This window comes from Xenopus laevis, chromosome 2S (assembly GCF_017654675.1).
Source record: "Xenopus laevis strain J_2021 chromosome 2S, Xenopus_laevis_v10.1, whole genome shotgun sequence".
Taxonomy (NCBI): domain Eukaryota; kingdom Metazoa; phylum Chordata; class Amphibia; order Anura; family Pipidae; genus Xenopus; species Xenopus laevis.
Window position 1 is genome coordinate 154,850,537 of NC_054374.1, and position 19,419 is coordinate 154,869,955.

Here is a 19,419-nt window from a genome sequence, read left to right on the forward strand (position 1 = left end):
ATAATATAAATACAGTACATCACTCACACCCTATGAGCATGCATGTGTAGTTCCAACCCACTATGGGAAACCTAGAAGTGAAGGTGAAGTTTAGTAAATAGGCCATTACTTATTTCATGTTCCATGTTTGAACATGAAACATGTTTCATGTTCAAACTAATCAGATATTGAATTTAGGCTTCCCTTGCCTCCACGCACCATATTGTGCTCAAGGCTGAATGGTTGCATTGGTGCTCCCCCAATATTGTAAAGCGCAAGTAAATGCATGAGATCTAGATAAATAGTGTCAACATGTGCTCCGTTTTGTATCTATTTATTGCAAACAGTTAGTCTTTGACCTGTACTCTTCTGTTACACCAGATGTTGAAACATTGTTTTTGCACTGATCGAGTGCACTGATGTTAGGGGTCACATCACATGCACTTAAGTGCTTATAAGTGTTTTTCACTTGTATTCATAAATGAACTCTGTAGCCTTGAACTGTCTATTTAAGAAAACATACAGTAGATGGATTGCAATCCCTTCTTATAATTAGAGCACAGTTTCTCATTAAGTTTTTGATTTCTTGCAAGTTTTACTTTTGCACATTGCCAATTGACATTTTAGCAGACTAGACAGAGTCATTTTAATGTAATCCATCACATATAGTTTGATTACTCATAATGAGTTCTGCTGTCTTGTTTGGAAGTTAACATTCTGATTTCCATTTTCCGGTGTGTCCTTATTCACAGCTTCAAAATCTGACAGCTCCGCAAGAAAATCAAGGTCTCATACTGTATAACATTCAGAAAATGCTGCCGGGTATCAGAAAGCCTACTTGGTACAAATTAAAACTTACAAAATGGTCTTTCCTATATTAGAAAAATAATTATGAAGCTTGATGTAGTTCTATTTAGCCACATCAACCTAGGCAGAAAGTTAATATCTTGCACAGTAAGGGGCACATTTACTTAGCTCGAGTGAAGGAATAGAATAAAAAATACTTTGAATTTCGAAGTATTTTTTTGGCTACTTCGACCATCGAATTGGCTACTTCGACCTTCGACTATGACTTCAACTACGAATCGAATGATTCAAACAAAAAATCGTTCGACTATTCGACCATTCGATAGTCAAAGTACTGTCTCTTTAAAAAAAACTTCGACCCCCTACTTCTCCACCTAAAACCTAGCGAGCATCAATGTTAGCCTATGGGGAAGGTCCCCATAGGCTTTCCTAGGTTTTTTTTGATCGAAGGGTTCGATGGGTTGGATTAAAATCTTTCGAATCGTTCGAACAAAGGAAATGTGGTAAATCCTTCGACTTCAATATTCGAAGTAGAAGGATTTTACTTCGACGGTCGAATATCGAGGGTTAATTAACCCTCGATATTCGACCCTAAGTAAATGTGGCTCTAAGTAAGTCTGGATGTAGAAATGCCCCATTAAGAATTTCTATTAGAATATTATTTCAGACCTTTATAACACTATATAGCTAAAAGTATGGGGAAACTTGCCTGTCCAATATCTCATTCCAAAAATAAAACTATTCATATTTAGTGATGGACGAATTAATTCACCATGGCATGAATTCATGGTGAATTTTAGCGTTTCAACGCCCAAGAGTATTCTCGTGATACTACACCGAAAATTGACTACCAACAAAATTTGCTGCGTCAAAATTGTTTGCGCACATAAAAATTACTGCGCATCAAAAATATTTGGATGCCCATTGACTTTAATGAAATTTGGTCAAATAGTCACGCATATAAAAATAGTTACTTGCATCAAAAATTTAAGCATGTCAAAATAATTTTTTGTTTTCTTGCAGCCTTTAAATCATAAAAATGTTTGTCTGCCAGAATTTGCATAAACCATTTAACATTGGAACTTTTTTCATTCTGTTAAAAGACTGATTGACAGATTTTATTGCCCTCTATCTTTTGTGACATAGAATTTATCTAAAAATTCTGTTTATTTAACATAGAGGTTTATTTAAAAGCTGCTATTGGAGGTTCTTGAGTTACCAATAGAGAATTTTAAATTTGGATTATTTGGATAAAATGGAGTCTATGGGGCAAATTCACTAAAATTCGTAGTTGTGCCAGCGTCCGCTTCGCTGCACTTCGCCAGGTGAATTTTCGCCAGCGTCAGTGAATTTGCGTAGTTACGTCCATTGCTCATATTCGCCAGGCATAAGGGTGCGAAGTAACACTAGCGAATTTACGCCAGTGTAGCTTACGTCCATTGCTCAAATTCGCCAGGCATAAGGGTGCGAAGTAACACAAGTGAATTTACGCCAGTGTCCGTTAGTGAATCTGCGAATTAACGAAAATGCACTACACTAGCGAATTAACGTTTGCGTTAGGCGCTTCGTCCTTTAGTGAATTTGCCCCATGAGAGAAAGCCATTCCATAATTCTGAGCTTTCTGGATAATGGGTTTCCAGATAATGGATTTGAAAATTGTGCTGCATCGCTTTGGTCCTCCTCAGAACCTGGTATTGTATTTATGATTGTGCTTCTTAATCAACCAGAGAAACCTACAACTGTGAATTGAATAAAACTCCAATAAACTTTAATTCACATTAATTGAAAAACAAAAACCTTAAAAGATTGAAATTTATATTGTTCAAATTTCCTATAATTTACCTCCATTTTCTAGAACTGCAGAAAAAAAAATTTATTTGAATTTTATTTAATTTGCCCCCCCCCCATGTGTTACTTCCATGAAGGACCCTGCCAATGAATCTATGCGCAAAAGCACAATCATAGGCAGGAACCTTTCTCTAGTTGTGCAGCAGATATGAATTAGGATTGTCTCCTGCAGAATGGCAACTTAAAAAAATGCTGAAATAGATGCTGCACAATGTTCTGTTGAACAATTATTTAAAAAATGGAAAATAACAGAATAATAGCCTCCAGTTAATGAGGTGTGTGAATTCTAATGTGCTAAAGCTGCAGACTGTGGATAATTGTAATCCATTATCTCTAGATACCAAGGTTCACAATTCTTCTCTCCAATTCATGTAAAAATCTCTTCAGGACACCAAAACATTTGTATCCATTCATATCCTGGAAAAACATGGATCACTTCTCCTCCCCACAGAATTTCTATTAGAACCTAAGCGATCATATCCAACCGGAATTTCTCCATATTCTGGGACTGTGACCTTGCAAATTAATTTCAACCGACCCTTTTGCCCCAGAAACCTCATTTTTATTGAGCATTCTGTAGTGAGATTAATTCCCATATACAAAAATGGATGTTTAACTAGAAAAAAAACATATAAAATGTAAAGAAACATTTTTTTAGGGATGCACCGAATTCACTTTTTTGGATTCGGCCGAACCCCCGAATCCTTCACGAAAGATTCGGCCGAATACCGAACTGAATCCGAACCCTAATTTGCATATGCAAATTAGGGGTGGGAAGGGGAAAACATTTTTTACTTCCTTGTTTTCTGACAAAAAGTCAGGCAATTTCCCTCCCGCCCCTAATTTGCATATGCAAATTAGGATTCGGATTCGGTTCGGCCAGGCAGAAGGATTCGGCCGAATCCGAATCCTGCTGAAAAAGGCCGAATCCTGGCCGAATCCCGAACCGAATCCTGGATTCGGTGCATCCCTACATTTTTTAAAAAATTTTTTTTAAAAAATTATTTTTTTTTCTTTAAATTTAAACAGAGTGAACATTTGGGTTTCTTGAAGAATTTTAAATGATTTATTAATTAAGATGTAAGGGAAACACAGCTATGGACACAGTAACATGATTGAATATGAAATGGGTAGTACACATGGTAAAGTATAACTTTGTCATTACATAAATGATCTGTATCTGATAATGTTGCTGTGGGATTAACAGAAGCCAGGCAATAACAGGAAATAAACATCTGTTGACTTTTTTTTGGCGAAGGGCAATATAGGGTACAATCGAGTTACTGCAGCGCTGACAGTATTTGGCAAATTAACTCTCATAATACCATTTGGGACTGCTAGGTGCGTGTGCTTTGAAATAAAACATACCACCCCCTTTAAGTTGTATTTATCTACAATAAAGTATTGTAGTATAGTGTATGGTAATATTTATCTGCATTTAGGGGGAGTTGCCATATTGTTTGCCTAAATGTAGTGCATTTCCACATTTCTCATAACGAGAATAAATTTAAAGGAACAGTAACACCAAAAAATTAAAGCATTGAAAATATTAAAAATAACATTTCATAATAATACTGTTGCCCTGCAATGGTGCCCTAATATATTTTATATGCACCAGCTGCTGTGTAGTCATGGAGGCAATCATTTCAAAGCAGAAAAAGGAGAAAACACACAGGATACACAGCAGATATCAGATAAGCTTTGTAGTATACAATGGGGATTCTTCAGAACATATCTGTTATCTACTGTGTATCCTGTGCATTAATGGCTGCCCCCATGGCTACACAGCAGCTTGTTTATATAAACTATAGTAGTACTTATCTGTTATCTACTGTGTATCCTGTGCATTAATGGCTGCCCCCATGGCTACACAGCCGCTTGTTTATATAAACTATAGTAGTATTTATCCGTTATTTACTGTGTATCCTGTGCTTGAATGGCTGCCCCCATGCCTACTCAGCAGCTTATTTATATAAACTATAGTAGTACTTATCCGTTATCTACTGTGTATCCTGTGTTTGAATGGCTGCCCCCATGCCTACACAGCAGCTTACTTATATAAACTATAGTAGTACTTATCTGTTATCTACTGTGTATCCTGTGCATTAATGGCTGCCCCCATGGCTACACAGCAGCTTGATTATATAAACTATAATTGTGTTTCTGAAACAAACACACAGGGCAACAGTACATTATACTGTCATTCCTTTTAAGCACTTTCATATTTTGGTGTTATGTTCCTTTAAGGGGGCAGTATACCACTTTTTTAACATAAACTTGGATAGGCTTGTGCCAAACATACTTTTTGCCTATTCTTTTCATTAAGGAATATCTATGTTTTTTGTTTTTTTTTGTTTTCAACAAGAAAATGAAATGAATTTAACTTTGCAACGTCCTGATCTGTTTGAAGAAGAGAAGCTAACAAAACAGGTTGCCAGTCTACAGATAAACCTTGTGTATAATGAGCTGCTCTGTATTACAAAGGCTGCATCTTAGGTAATGGAGGAGTTTGTTTATAAAGAGTGCATTTGTCTCCCATTGAACAAATTGCCCTGTTTATAGAGGAGGTGGCTGAGTTATTTTTTTTAAATGTTTCAAATCAGTGATATATAGAACAGCAAAAAATAGGAAAATTAGCATTTCACTAACGATTAACTAAGGATTAAAAGTATAGGTAGAAGTGTATGACACTTGTTGCCTACTGACTCTCAAGGTGCTCTTAGGGACAGCCATGGCACTGTAGATTCCCAGTCACTACTTTCCTAAAATGAAACAGAAATACTCAGGAGTTCGTTATTCTTAATTGGTGTCTACTGAAAATGGGGACATAAACATACCTTAATGTAAAATTGCTCCAATTGCACTTTGTCTTTTAGTTTGTATGACATTAGCAGTTTTACCATGCTAATATCATGCATTTGTAATTTGTAACAGGAGTGATAGAAGTGAACAGAGATGTACAAGGAGAACGTTTTTTTTTTTTCAAAATGCATCAGTTAAAACAGATTTTTTTATATTCTGACATGGGGCTAGGCATGTTGTCCATTTCCCAGTTGCTCCCAGTCATGTGACTTGTGCTCTGATAAACTTCACTCACTCTGCACTGCAAGTTGGAGTGATATCACCCCCTCCCTCGCCCCCTCTCAGCAGCCCATCAGCAGAACAATGGGAAGGTAACCAGATAACTCCTGACCCTGGTAGATATTAGAACAGCACTCAATAGTAAAAATCCATGTCTCACTGTGACTCCTTCAGTTACACTGAGTAGGAAAAACAATAGCCTGCCAGAAAGAAGTTCCATAGTGCAGCACTGGATCTTTCTGAAAGTACATGACCAGGCAAAATGACCTGAGATGGCTCCTACACACCAATATTACATCTAAAAAAATACACTTGTTGGTTTAGGAATGACATTTTACATGAATTATTTGCAGTATTATTTATAAACAAAAACTACACTATAAAAATCATGAAAGAATCCCTTTAAGCTTCTGCCATTCTGTCTAGACCGTTTTTTTTACAAATTCATGATATTAAGAGTGTAAACCTGCTTTTATCATCAAAACTAAAAATAAAATGCAAATGGCAAAAGTGCTCAGAAAAGCACATCTTTCTCTCTGCACTCTGGGACGGAGCCATGCATGGAAGACACATGCATAGCTTTTATGGCACCAAGAAAATGTAGACCATGAATATATAGTCCCAAAAGTTTTATCAATGCACGTTGTAGATAAGGAATTAAATATAAATAAATAATGAAATCTATAATGAATGACATTGGTATGTAAATATTCATCGTCTGAATTTGAATGGATTGCATTGATCCCTGCATTATTCTGCATCTCATTCTGCACCTCTATGAATAAATACTCTGATAGAAGTGGGGGCTGGAGCAACAAGTAATTTTTTAACAACTTTCATATTGTTATTCCAGCATTTCCGTTAATCACATTAAGCGTGATCACATTTGTCCTGGCTCTTAAGGAGTAATTTGACTGTGCATTTTAATAGTGTTTAGCAGGTAAACATCAACATCTTCCTGATTCTGGAAGGGAATGTTTAGCTAAACAGTAAATCAGCTTTTAGACATTGAATGTAGTGATGTTTCTGAAGGTTTTGAAGAAATCTCATTAGAAGTGGGATTTATTTATACAGTAGGAGCCTAGACTGAAAATATATGGGAAGGCCATGTACTGCTACTACAGTATGTAAGGGGTGGCGGGGAGTCAGTCTCTACTCCAGGACTTGGGTTGCAGACCTGTAATCACAATAATGATTCTCTAATAGAGATATCTACTGGTCAGTGACTGATTGTTATTTCTGGGGCTTGAAAATCTTTTATGCCAGTGTAGGGATGTGAAAATCTTAGACACCCTTACACTTTACAGACAGGCACATCCCTAGTAATATGGAGAACTCAGTGGGTCCTTATGGGGACCTTGTGCTTATGTAACCCCTGCAGTTCTCACAGTGTACACCAGATGGCACTGTGCTAGAGTATAAAAGGTTTAGGAACCATGTGCTCTGGGTCCATTGCTTTAGCCCAACCAAGCAGGCTGGAAGGGAATGGGTAGTGCTGACCCTAGGCGCCTTGGCCCTAGTAATTAGACAGCTATACTCGTTTTATAGATCACTCTAGGAGTGATAGAGAGGTTATTTAGTTGAGCAGCTCAAGGCTCCGCCGAGGAGATTAGAGGGATTAAGATCCCAGGGTATTACTGACCCAGAGTAAGGAACCAAGTGTTGAGATAGGGATGTCAGGAGTTCCCCATGTCTGCCACTGGAAGATATCCTGAAATCCAGGCAATACCCATCACATGCTGTCAACTTACTCTCTGCTGTATATTCCCTAGCCTGTGGGGATTCAGCCTATACGTGCTGTGAGTATATGCTTCCTTTATGCTGCTGTGTATGTTCTAAATTCCATTGTGGATCAATGTGCTAAATGATCTATTGTTCAATAAATACTGTTCTTTGTTCAACTGTTAAAGAACTACTGGCGCCCATCATTGTGCTATCGCATCAGGTTACAGTTACACTACCCCCTGCCTCCACCCCGCTGCGAGGGCTTACCCCTGAGAAAGAGAGCTCATCGGTGGTCTCAGCCCACCAAGGAAAGTAGCTAAAACTGCCCTAGCACAAGTCAGTTTACTATAGCGCTACACCAGTATCAACCGACATCATGTGTGTGCACTTCAACCTCTCAAATTAGCCTATATTCAGAACTACAGCCTAAAATCACTTGGACTTCGGTGAGCTCAGTTAGGGGAATATGGACAGCACACAGAAATCCTGAGCTCCATAGTGACACAGCCCTAACTATTTTGGTTGCTTAAATACTTAACCTTGGGTAAATATGATAATTCACTGATGAAGGGCCATGCGACCCTGAAACATTTGATCTGTTGAACTGTGTCAAGAGCACCATGGAATAAAGCTTGGGATCACCCCGTTTGTTGCATAAAAAGGCTTTTCATTCATTGTTGGATTCATTGCTGGCGTGTGGCAAGGCCTGTGCCAATACCTGCATCCCCTTCTGCCTAACTTCTGTTCTTATGACAAAAAGTTGTACGATTTCCCTCTATGCAAATTAGGATTCGGATTCAGTTCAGCCAGGCAGAAGGATTCGGCCGAATCTGAATCCTGTTGAAAAAGGCTGAATCCCAAAGTGAATCCTTCATTCGGTGCATCCCTATAATTTGGCCTTAGAACAAGCTGCTGTTTCCCAACTAAACTGAAATGTTTTATAGGCCTCCTCTTGATGTAAAGGGTGTCTTCTGCCAACCATATGTTTAGATAAGTTTAATGCTAATAACAAATACATAAGCACAAAACCAGTTTTCAGTATACTGTTTGGAAACGTTCTTTAATCCCCATTCAAGCTGCATAATAGAAAAATGTGAAAAACTTCACCTACTGAGGCGGCACAGTCACTTGGTGGTAAGCTTTGCAGCTCTGGAGTTCCAAGATCAATTCTGACCAAGGCAGGCCTTATGTTCCATTTGTTTCAGATTTCTCTGGGTACTCAGGTCCTCTCCCCCACTCCAAAACATACTGCAGGTTAACTGGCATATGGTGGTGAAGGCATGAGTGCACTAAACCAGTGCAACACATCCTTCTTCTCATTGTAGTAAATGTTCCTCTGCAACTTGTTGTACTGTGTTGTGATAGGTTGACCCACTAAGGGCTACTGCATGTGTAATTGTGTAGTGATGGAAGAATCTGACCTTTTTGCTTTCACGAAATGGTGTAAATTTGCCATATAGCATTGAAGTCTATGGGCGATGAATTTTTTTTGGCATGCAACAATGTTTTTTCACGGCAAAACTTGTGAAATTTTCATTCATAACTATAAGGGAGTAATTTTTAAAACTCAAATTTTTCGATATGTATTAAAGCCCAATACAGCAAAAAGCCAGAATCCGAAAAGCTGCCATCTCAGACCTGCCAATGTTGTGTATAAGTCAATGGCAGAGGTCCCTATCCTATTTTGAAGTTTCTGTTGTCTGCGCTGGACTTAGCCAGAAAATCCAACATTTTCGGGCTTCTCAGGCAAAAATCCAAAACATTGGAGCTTTTTTTTGGGAAAAAGCCAGTAAAAAATTTGTGATTTGGAAAAAACTCCAAAAAACGGATGATTTAGGTTTTCGCTCGATTTTTATACATTTTTTACCCGAACCAATTAAATCAAGCTTTTTTTTTATAATAAATAAGGTCAAATTGTGGATTCTAGTTTCGTCGGGCTTCTTTTATTTAAAAAATATGAAAAATTCGGATGTTGTTAATAGGGATGTAGCGAACTGTTCGCTGGCGAACTTGTTCGCGTGAACTTCGACCGTTCGCGTCCGCCGAATGTTCGCGAACGTCACGCGACGTTCGCATTTTGAGTTCGCGTTCGATTCGAATACAAATCGTTCGACCATTCGAATTCCTTCGACCGCTAAAAATCGAACGATTTCCATTCGTTCGAACGATTGTAAGCATTCGATCGAATGAAAAGCATTCGATCGAATGCTTCGATCGTTCGATTCGAATGAAAATCGTTCGATCGAACGATTAAAATCCTTCGATCGTTCGAATCGAACGATTTTAGCGGGTGTTCGAAGTTCGCGAACATTTTGTGCCGGTGTTCGCGAACGCCGTTCGCGAACACCGAATCGGCAGTTCGCTACATCCCTAGTTGTTAAATAACTCCCTAAATGTGTAAAACAAGTGCCTAGTATCCCATAGTAACCAGTTAGCATTTACTGGTCTAGAGCAGGAAGAATTATGAATGTAAGCTCATTGATTGCTATGGGTTACTGTAACTACTGTACATAAACCTTGCTGTTCTATCCAGTATTTGATATTTTGCTGATATTCTTGCTTGCTAATATATACCGATTAACCCCCTGGAGAAGAACTTGTTCATATTCTCACTCAGCCTTTAAATTCCTGGGATTTAAACCCAACCTTCTGTTCTGTCTTTCATAAATCCATTTTCATTTGTATAACCTCTTCTTGAGTCTTGGTACATTTAATCATCTGAGCAGTTTCCATCTGTAACATCTCAAACATGTTTATCCTGTAGAATCTAAACAAGCTTGTCAAAGCTTTCCTAAAAGCTGCCCTTTCAGCCACGGGAAGATCTCTTTTCTCCTTGGAGAACAGTAACAGTTTTATCGTGTGTGGTTTTAGCAAACAAGAAACCCAGGGCACTTCATGTCTTCATTATCAATCTCCAGATTTTATTTTCTTAGTGATATTATGGAGCATGTACAAGTGAAGACGTCCATCTTCATCAAGGGACAATGACAGATAGACTTGTGCTACACATCGATATCAGTTGGAACATGGCACCAACCCTTTAGGTATAGGCTGCAATGGAAAGCTCTTGTGATGATGAAATTCTTACTATCTACCATATATATTCCTTTTTACTTGCTATGGAATTTCTAACTGACAAGAGTATTTTTAATATTAAAGTAGGGAAGCAATTGTCTTATTACCACTCTGCATTTTGTTACAGCCTTACGTGAAATTTTATTTGGTTTATGTCAATATTAGCATTCCTTAATGTACACAGTCTCAGTGTAATGAATATTTGCTTGTAATCCCTTCGGTGGAGAGCAGATGAGTTGGGCTTCTATACACAGATAGAAAGCCTTTTCTAATTCTATTTATATTGGTTTTTAGAACTTGTATAACAAATAGATGAGTTTGGTATTGTCCCTTTCAGCTGTCTGGGACTATTTATTAACATAAAAAAGAACTTTGTAAATTAAGATAAATCACTTGCGGATAACCTAGTCTGAACCAATTGCTGACTGGTTACTGTATACAGTAAGGGCAATTTAATATCTGTGATGGTAAACAAGGCCATTAGGCTAGACTTTACCTGCATCCAGTGAGTCTGTTTGCTGGAACATTTAACTATATGCCCATTGAAACCTCCCCCCACACACATTCTAGCTTTACATACAGGGGCAATTCTCACCCCCTGGTGCCTTGAGGCAGTTTATGTGCTGCCACCCTCCCTCCTCCAGATCTTATCTTTCCATGATGTCCAGGAAAAACAGTGCAGAGAAAGCAATTTCTGTCTTGCTCTAGACAAATTTCCAGTTTAAAAAAATAACATACATTTGTTTCTTAAAGTTACCTGGAATGGCATTTTGCCACCTCGGTAACCTGTGGGGCGCTGCCGTCTGAGCTTCTCAACTTGCCTTATTGGCACAGCACCCTTGTTTACATATATGAATATTTATATCCCTAATAGCACACAAAAAGACTCCGTTTTGGCTTCTCCGAGACACAGCCGCATTCATTTTCAACACTTAAATAACCAAAGTACATTGCGTGTTATGTCCACCAGGTACATTCTAATCTGTCATTTGGATCACTGTATTTTAAATCTACTAAAACCGTACAAAACTGAGTTGTAATATTAAAATTGAGTCTAGGGGTGATGCTCATCCCAGAATTCAGAGCTTTCTGGATAATGGGTTTCTGGATAACGGATCCCGTACTTCAATACAATGTTTCCTACTATGCAGAATAGTCATTTTTGATTTATGTTTTTTTTTTTACTGTATCTCATTAATTATTAAGAATGTACAGTGCTTGTATGTTGGCAATTGTCAGTATTTGGCCAAGGATAATGGCAAGCTTCTGCTGTGTAGTGATGGGCAAATTTATTTGGCAGGCGCAAATTCACGGCGAATAGCCGTGATTCACCGCCGGGGAATAAATTTGCGAAAATTCACCGGCGTCCAAAAAAATGGACGCCGGCGTCCTTTTTTTTTAATCGGCGCATTTTCGCCACCGAAAAAATGGACGCCGGTGTCAAAAAATGAGAAGCCGGCACCGATTCACAAATTTTTTGCCGTTCCGTGAATTTCGCAGGAAATTTGTGAATTTTTCAGCGAAGCAAAACGCCTCAAATTCGCCCATCATTACTGCTGTCAAATTGGCTCTTTAGAAAATGATGGAGGTCCTGGTGTTCATCTATTTTAATGTTTCAGACATTTGGTATCTGTTAGGCAACCAGAAGGACAAAACAGCAAAGAACAAAGGAACTTTGTTGACTGTTGAGCCAAAAAAACAGGGTAGGCTACTGAAAGTGAAGTCCTTATCCAGGGCAAAGGTAAAGCCAAAATCCATCAGGTGTGGATGAAAAGCAAAGGGTCATATGACATTGTTGAAGGGCTTTAGCATTTATACAACAATGCAGCTAGCTAGCAAATATTAAAACAGCGGATTTGGAGCAAAGCATGTAAGGATCCTGTTCACATGTTCCATGGCATGCATGTCTAGTGAAAGTAACAAAATCCCTGTGGTATGCAGAAGTACCCACAGACTGACTTCCTTTATTTCCCTAAGCATATGTTAGGGGTCAGGTCACAATGTTGTAGTGCTGGGTATTGCACAAAATAAATCGGTAAAGCTTTTTACTGATATATTGACTTATCTATATAGAGGCTAAACTATATCTACAATGCAAATATCAACAATAACTTTAGCACTCCCTTTTCTAAGACCTACAATGGTGGGGACAGATGACAATCCTTGGGCAAAAGCCTCACAGAAAACATCCCTGCTCTTCCTATAACATCATATTTGAACTTTTTCAGAGGGTTCAACTGTGTAATCATTAATCTTCTTGTAGATACTTTCCCCCATATGTAATAAAAGGCACTAAGTTTGCCCAGGAGCAGTAACCCATAACAACCAATAAGAAGTTTGCTTTTAAACAGGTGACCAGTAAATCCTACTTGCGGATTGGTTGCTACGGGTAACTGCTCCTGGGCAAACGTATTGCCTTTTATTACATTACCACGTATGTCTCTTATTACTGATCCATATTCAACCAAATATATTCACAGATCTTGCAATTTAAATCAGATCATGCCCAAAGGAAATGTGATAACTACAAAAACAGTAAGGTTTTTATTAGTGATGGGCAAATCTCTCCCGTTTCGCGTCGCAGAAAAATTAGTGAATTTACCACAAAATTCACGAAACAGTGAAAAATTCCCGAAACATTTTGAAAATGGAAAGTTTACGAAAAATTCGTGCATTTTCACACAAAATTTGTGAAATTCTGACGTTTTCTCAAAAAATTTGTGAAATTCTGAAGTTTTCACGCAAAATCGAGCAATTAGAACCTTTTCACGTAAAAATCGAGCATTTCGAAAGTTTTCATGGAAAAATCGTGAAAATCGGAAATTGCCGCAGGCGAATTTTCACCAGTGAATTTTCATGAGAGATTCGCAAATTTATTCACCGGCGGCAAAACGCGGGAATTCTCCCAAATTTATTCGCCCATCACTAGTTTTTATCTTTTAACAAACTTACCATCATCTTGCCTGAATGCTTCTGGGAACTGGTACATGTTTGGTGGAGCACTGTAATGCTTTGCTCTCTCTCTCCACATTTCCGATGGGTTATCAAGTGTCTCAAATGAAGAGCTGCCGTATTGCGGTCTGTTTATAGAGTTGAATGCTATAGATGTGCTCCCAGATTTGAGCCTTAAGATTGCAGCATAGGCCTGTTGTCCTGGGATAGCCTTCGTAAAATCTAAAAAGATAATAGAGAGAAACAATGAAATTAATTATTCTAGAAAATGTGCAATAGAAATGTTTTCAGGTTGTTGTTGCAGAATTTTATGTTAAGATGGTGAGATGTTTAAAAATAAGATACTGTCGCCATAAAATAGCTTCACCACCAGACATGCGGGCTAATGGAGCAAACACTCCAGTTGGGAGTAACAATAGTTTTTGGTTTTTTTTTAAAAAAATGCCCCATCAGCAATATGCCAACAGCATGGCAAAGGAGCTTCTGATCACACTTCCCACAACCCACGGTAGTTACGGCCTTGTGTGCAACTTCTTTCTGTTAAAAAAAACGTGCACAGGAATATTGTCACATTTTTTGTCACATGCTTTTCTTAAATAAACTAACTTTCAGAAAAAGTTTTTTATTGGTGGCTTGCGTTTTTTTGTTCCTTGACTTGATAGGTCTCTAATGGACATATTTTTCATCATTTGAATTTTGTGGCAAAAGTCACGGTTCAAATTTAAGTTTCCAAAGTTTGAATTTAGTGCAAAAACTAGAAAAACTTGCCACCTAAGGCTGAAACAGAAGAGTAGAATTTGATTTCACTGCATTTAAGTTACCTTTACATTGATTTGAGTATTTATATTTAATTAGCACAAATTCAAGTTTGGCTAGTTTTCTACTGTTTACAATTTATTCAAATCTGAAAAAAAGCAAAATTACTCAAATTAGATTTTCAAGAGTCTGCTTCTAGAACTTCTGTCACTGGGAATAACAAAACATCACACATCTTTAGAGCAAGAAACTCCTAAATTATCCTTTTTGCTTTTACTCTAAAGACTCCAGTGACTACAGCCTCTTCTCAGACGGCAAACTACTTATGGCAACCCTTACACCAGAAATATAGGACTTTTTTTTTTTAAAATATGCTAGTTTAAAATGTTCGTTAAAAAAAATGTCTGAAATATCATGTAGATCTATTGCTGTAATAATTTTAAAACCTATATTAAAAATCATTTTAATTTGCAATGGTGAAACATGGATTTACTTTAATTTGGTATAAAACCCTTTACTATACCATCTTATACTAACAAGCAGCCCCTGTTTTGGTCTGCTTTATTTCATAGGGTCTTATAGCTACAATTAGGGGGTTATTTATCAAAGGTCGAATTTATTAGTAATGTGAATTTTTTTAAACTCTAATGGGCTGATTTATCAAAGGTTGAGGTGAATTTTTGAATGAAAAAAAATTTGAATTTCGAGCTATTTTTTGTGTACTTCAACTAGGGAATAGTCCAAATTGGATTCGAATTTGAAAAAAAAATCAAAAAATTCAAATTTCGAAATTTATCATGTACTGTTTTTTTAAAAATTTTGACCATTTGCCATGTAAAACCTGCCAAATTGCTGTTTTAGCCTATGGGATCCTCCTAGAACCTATCTGGAGACAATTGGTGGACTTTGAAAAATTTAAGTTATTTTTGGGAAAAACGTTGAATTCGATTGAATGCGCTATTCCTTCGATTCGTACAATTCGAATTCGGCCAAATACAGCCCTATTCGATCGAGAATAGACCTATTCAACCAAAAAAACTTTGACTTAATTTCGGTTGGTCTTTTTTAATTCAAATTTCAAAGTTTTTACAATTCGAAATTTGACCTTTAATAAATAAGCCCCTAATAAATTAAATTTTATCCACAATTCGAATGGTATGTTATGTATGAAAAAATTACAATGTCTAAAATTCGATCTAATAGTCCCAAACCCGAAAACTCGAATTAAAACTCTACTTTTGGGTGTCAATTTTTTTCTGCAATATTTTTTTCAGTCATTGGAGTAATTTTCAAAGCAAAACTTGCCAAAAATTTGACTCATCACTACTATTAACATCTTTAAATAGTTTAAGGGACCTCTGCCATTGACTTCTACATGAACTTGCCAGATTTTAGGTGGAGAATACTTGAATTAGAACTGTTTCCAGGGTCAAGATGTAATAAATCTCAAATTTGAGTTGGTGATTTTAAATTTGAATTTGTGAGTTTTAACCAAAACAAATATAAAAATTCTAATTCAGATTTACAATTCGAACCTTAGTAAATCTTATCCTAAATGTTAAATAGAATTTTATATTAAAACATGTTTCATAATTTAATGCATTAGCATTTTCCTAACTTTGTAAATGAAAGTTAAAATTGACTGCTATGAAGTAAAGAAAAAAACAATTGAATTGTTGTTTTCGAGAGGCTAGATTCTTTGCAAGTTTTCTAGTACATGTAATAGAAACATTTGATTTATTAAAACCATTTTACTGATTCAATATCTTTCAAGCTGAATAATTGAAGAACTGTGGGTAGTTATCTGCTGCAAAACAACAGGGATGGTAAAATAAGAAGGAATATATTAGCAGGTTTGTTGCAGTTAACATGTAATACTCATTCTGAATTCACACAAAGCAAGCTTCTATTTCTGCACTGTAAAGTTTATTTTAACCAAGTCCACCCACTGGAGTATTGAAACTTTTGTGACTGAAGTTAATATCTGTACTTGTTACATAGATACAGTATTTACATCTCCAAAATTTTCTGGTTTTGATTCTCATTTTATGGTTGGAAAAGGTTTAAAAGTCATAAATGTTCTAAAAAAAACGGCGTTTTTTCATATTTTAAAAGGGGTTTTCCTTCAAACGTTCTAACTATTAAAGATTTTTGTATTAACCTTTTTTTTCCAACCATTTGAGGGGCATGCCCCCATGCTTCTTTTGTCTTCCTTGGACATTTTGTAATAATCAGTGGCCACTTCAAGCATTTGCACCAACATCTCTAATAAAGACATATGGGGCAGATTTATCAAGGGTCTAATTTCGAGGGTTAAAAACCCTCGAATTCGACCCTCAAAGTAAAATCATTCAAATTCGAATATCGAATTCAAAGGATTTTAACGCAAAAGGTTAGATAAAACGATCAAATAAAAATCGTTTTAAAAAAAACGATTCGAACGATTTTAACCGATCGATCTAATGATTTTTATTCAATCCAAAAAAAAAACAAAGAAAAGTGCTCTGGAAGGTCCCCATAGGCTAATATTGCACTTAGGGCTTTAATGTGGCGAAGTATGAAGTCAAAGTTTTTTTTAAAGAGACAGTACTTTGATTATTGAATAGTCGAATAGTTGAACGATTTTTACTTCAAATCGTTCGAATCATTCGATTCGATCGAATTTGACCAATTCGATGGTCGAAGTACCCAAAAAAATATTTTGAATATTTTTGCATTCGAGCTTAGTAAATCTGCCCCATATATGTGACCTATACTATATGGACCCGCCCTTATTGAATTGAGCTAAGCACAAGAGTACTAACAAAGTTTCGCTAGGCTAAAAAAATTTTTAGAGAAAGTTTGCTATGATATGCTGACATTGACAAATTTGTGGAGTGTGGCAAGGTGTTCGTAGTCAAAAATTCGGTCTGTGATGAATTTGCCCCTATTTCTCTAAAGCCACAAATCATATGGAACAAAACAATGTCCTAAAAAATACAAAAACCTCTAAAATGCTGAGTTTTTGGATAATTACTAGGAAAAACCCCCAGAAATCCTCTAAAAAAAACCCAAAACATTCAATAGGATCAGTGCAGCTCCTACTGACTTCTATGGGACCTCAACAGCTGTTACTGGGTGCAGTTTTTTATTTTTGATTTTTACACTTGACTTTTTACAGTTTCAAAGAAATTTCAAAAACACATTTTTAGAGGAAAAAAATTGAATCTGAATTTTAGTAAAAATTGTGCAACTTGTTATGTTCAGGAGCAAACTGAACTACATAGGACATTTCTAGGAAGGACAGTTATGCTTGAGAAGTATCTGTGTTCCCTGGTTGCCACAGCTGACATCAGAGTTCAGGCAAATAGTGTTGATGAACTGAACTATTGAGGTAAAATGTACTATAAGAAAGGGGTAAACTGCTCTATCATTTGCAAGAAGTTCCATGGAGGATTTCAAATACCTTATATTTGGTCAGGTTTATGACATTGCAAAGTAGAAAAGTAGCCCTGCAGCAGGATTTTAATTGGAAGAAGGTGCTATAATTAGTGATGAACAGAATTATTCATCAGGTTTCACCGTGAAAATGATGCCTGTATATTTCTGAAATGAAAATGAAACTATTCACAATATGATGGAAAATAATTTTGTATTTGTATTCTGTGTGTAGATCAAATATCATGTTTTGTAGAATCTCAGAGTAATGATTGCTAAGGTCATGTATTGGTTTGCAAATTCCAATGTATCATTCAAAGATGCCCATGCATATCATGAGCATAATACGATGTAGGGTATGAAGTGTAACAAGTGTATCAAGAGGCTAAATTTGAGGTCTTGATGCAAACTCCATGTATAAAAAAACAAGTTAAGTTGTTGTTTGCACACACAACAAACTAAACATTGGTTCAAATTTGAGCTGGACAATTGTGCATAATCTGGGCAAAGCGCTATTACAACTATTCATGCTTTGCTGTTATTTTCATGTTTATGAGAATTAAAAGAAAAATACATTGTTTGAAAGCTGAAAAAAACTATTTCTATTGACTGCTATAATATCTTGATAGGTTTTCACAATTTCACTATTTGATTAAAAAAATGCCTTTTATTACCAACATCTTGATGTTACATAGTTACATAGTTACATAGTTACATAGTTTTATTGCTGTAGGCACTAAGGGGCCAATTTACTAACCGCGCAGGCGTAACTTCACTAGCGAAAGAGACTGACGCTGGTGCTCATTCGCACTCAATCACCAGGCATAGTTGCGCTCTGACGAAGAGACGTAACTGTGCAAATTCAATAAGATCCAGATTTTACTGAACGTTACCTCTTGCACCAGACTTGCCTTCGCCACTTCAGACCAGACAAAGAGCAATAGAGTAGATAGGACTTCCTCAAACTTTAGTTGAAAATTTTTCTAAGTACCAAGTGATAGGCTGCAAAAGAGCATACAAATATTTTGGGGTTACCGGCTTCCCCCTACATTTTCTAACATATGGCACATAAACTATACACTGGGCTCATGTGTAGGGCAATATAACAACTTTATTTTATTTTATTTTATTAAGGTTTCCCTGGGCTTGTGTAATGTAATGTATTTGCTACAACATATACGTCCATTCAACTTCAATTTCCTGACATATGCAAATTAGCCAATGCTAGCGAAACTTCACTCTGCTTGCCGAATTAACAGTAGTGCAACTTCGCCAGCGTTCAGCACCCTGGACCAAACTTCACATGTTAGTGAATCTGAGTGAATTTTCGCGAAGTGGAGAAGTGTTACACTGCCTGCGCAGCCATCGCTGGCAAATTTTCAGCACTTAGTAAATCCCACCACACAACAACTTCAGACATAAAATTATCCTTCCTGGCCAAACTGTTGAGGTAAATGCTATGTGTTTATTTATTCCAGCAGAAAAATTAACTGCAAGTCTAAATTGATCTTAGGTTCATGTGCATAAGGACAAAGGGAAACACAACCTGGATTTTTTGCTGCCCATGAAAATTTATGAACAATAAGAAGGTCAGAAGAAGGTAAACATGTTACCCAAAAATGTTGGGTGCAGTTTGGTTAAAAATGTTATTGGGCTCAAAAGATATAGTGGTGCAAATTCATGTAAATGGGTGGTATGTTATACCACTTATTGAGCAGAAACATTGTGCTTTTACCTCCATAGTTTAGTATTACCTTGTAGATTGACCCTATTATTAGA

At 36.8% G+C, this 19,419-nt stretch overlaps 1 protein-coding gene across 1 annotated transcript in view; it reads right to left on the minus strand.

Annotated features, from left to right (window-relative positions):
• LOC108710006 (contactin-5) overlaps positions 1-19,419 on the minus strand; it is a 759,713-nt gene that overhangs the window by 284,844 nt on the left and 455,450 nt on the right. The window contains exon 5 of the mRNA XM_018250343.2: positions 13,468-13,689. Within this exon, the coding sequence (XP_018105832.2) occupies positions 13,468-13,689 (222 nt within the window). The remainder of the gene's footprint in view (positions 1-13,467; positions 13,690-19,419) is intronic.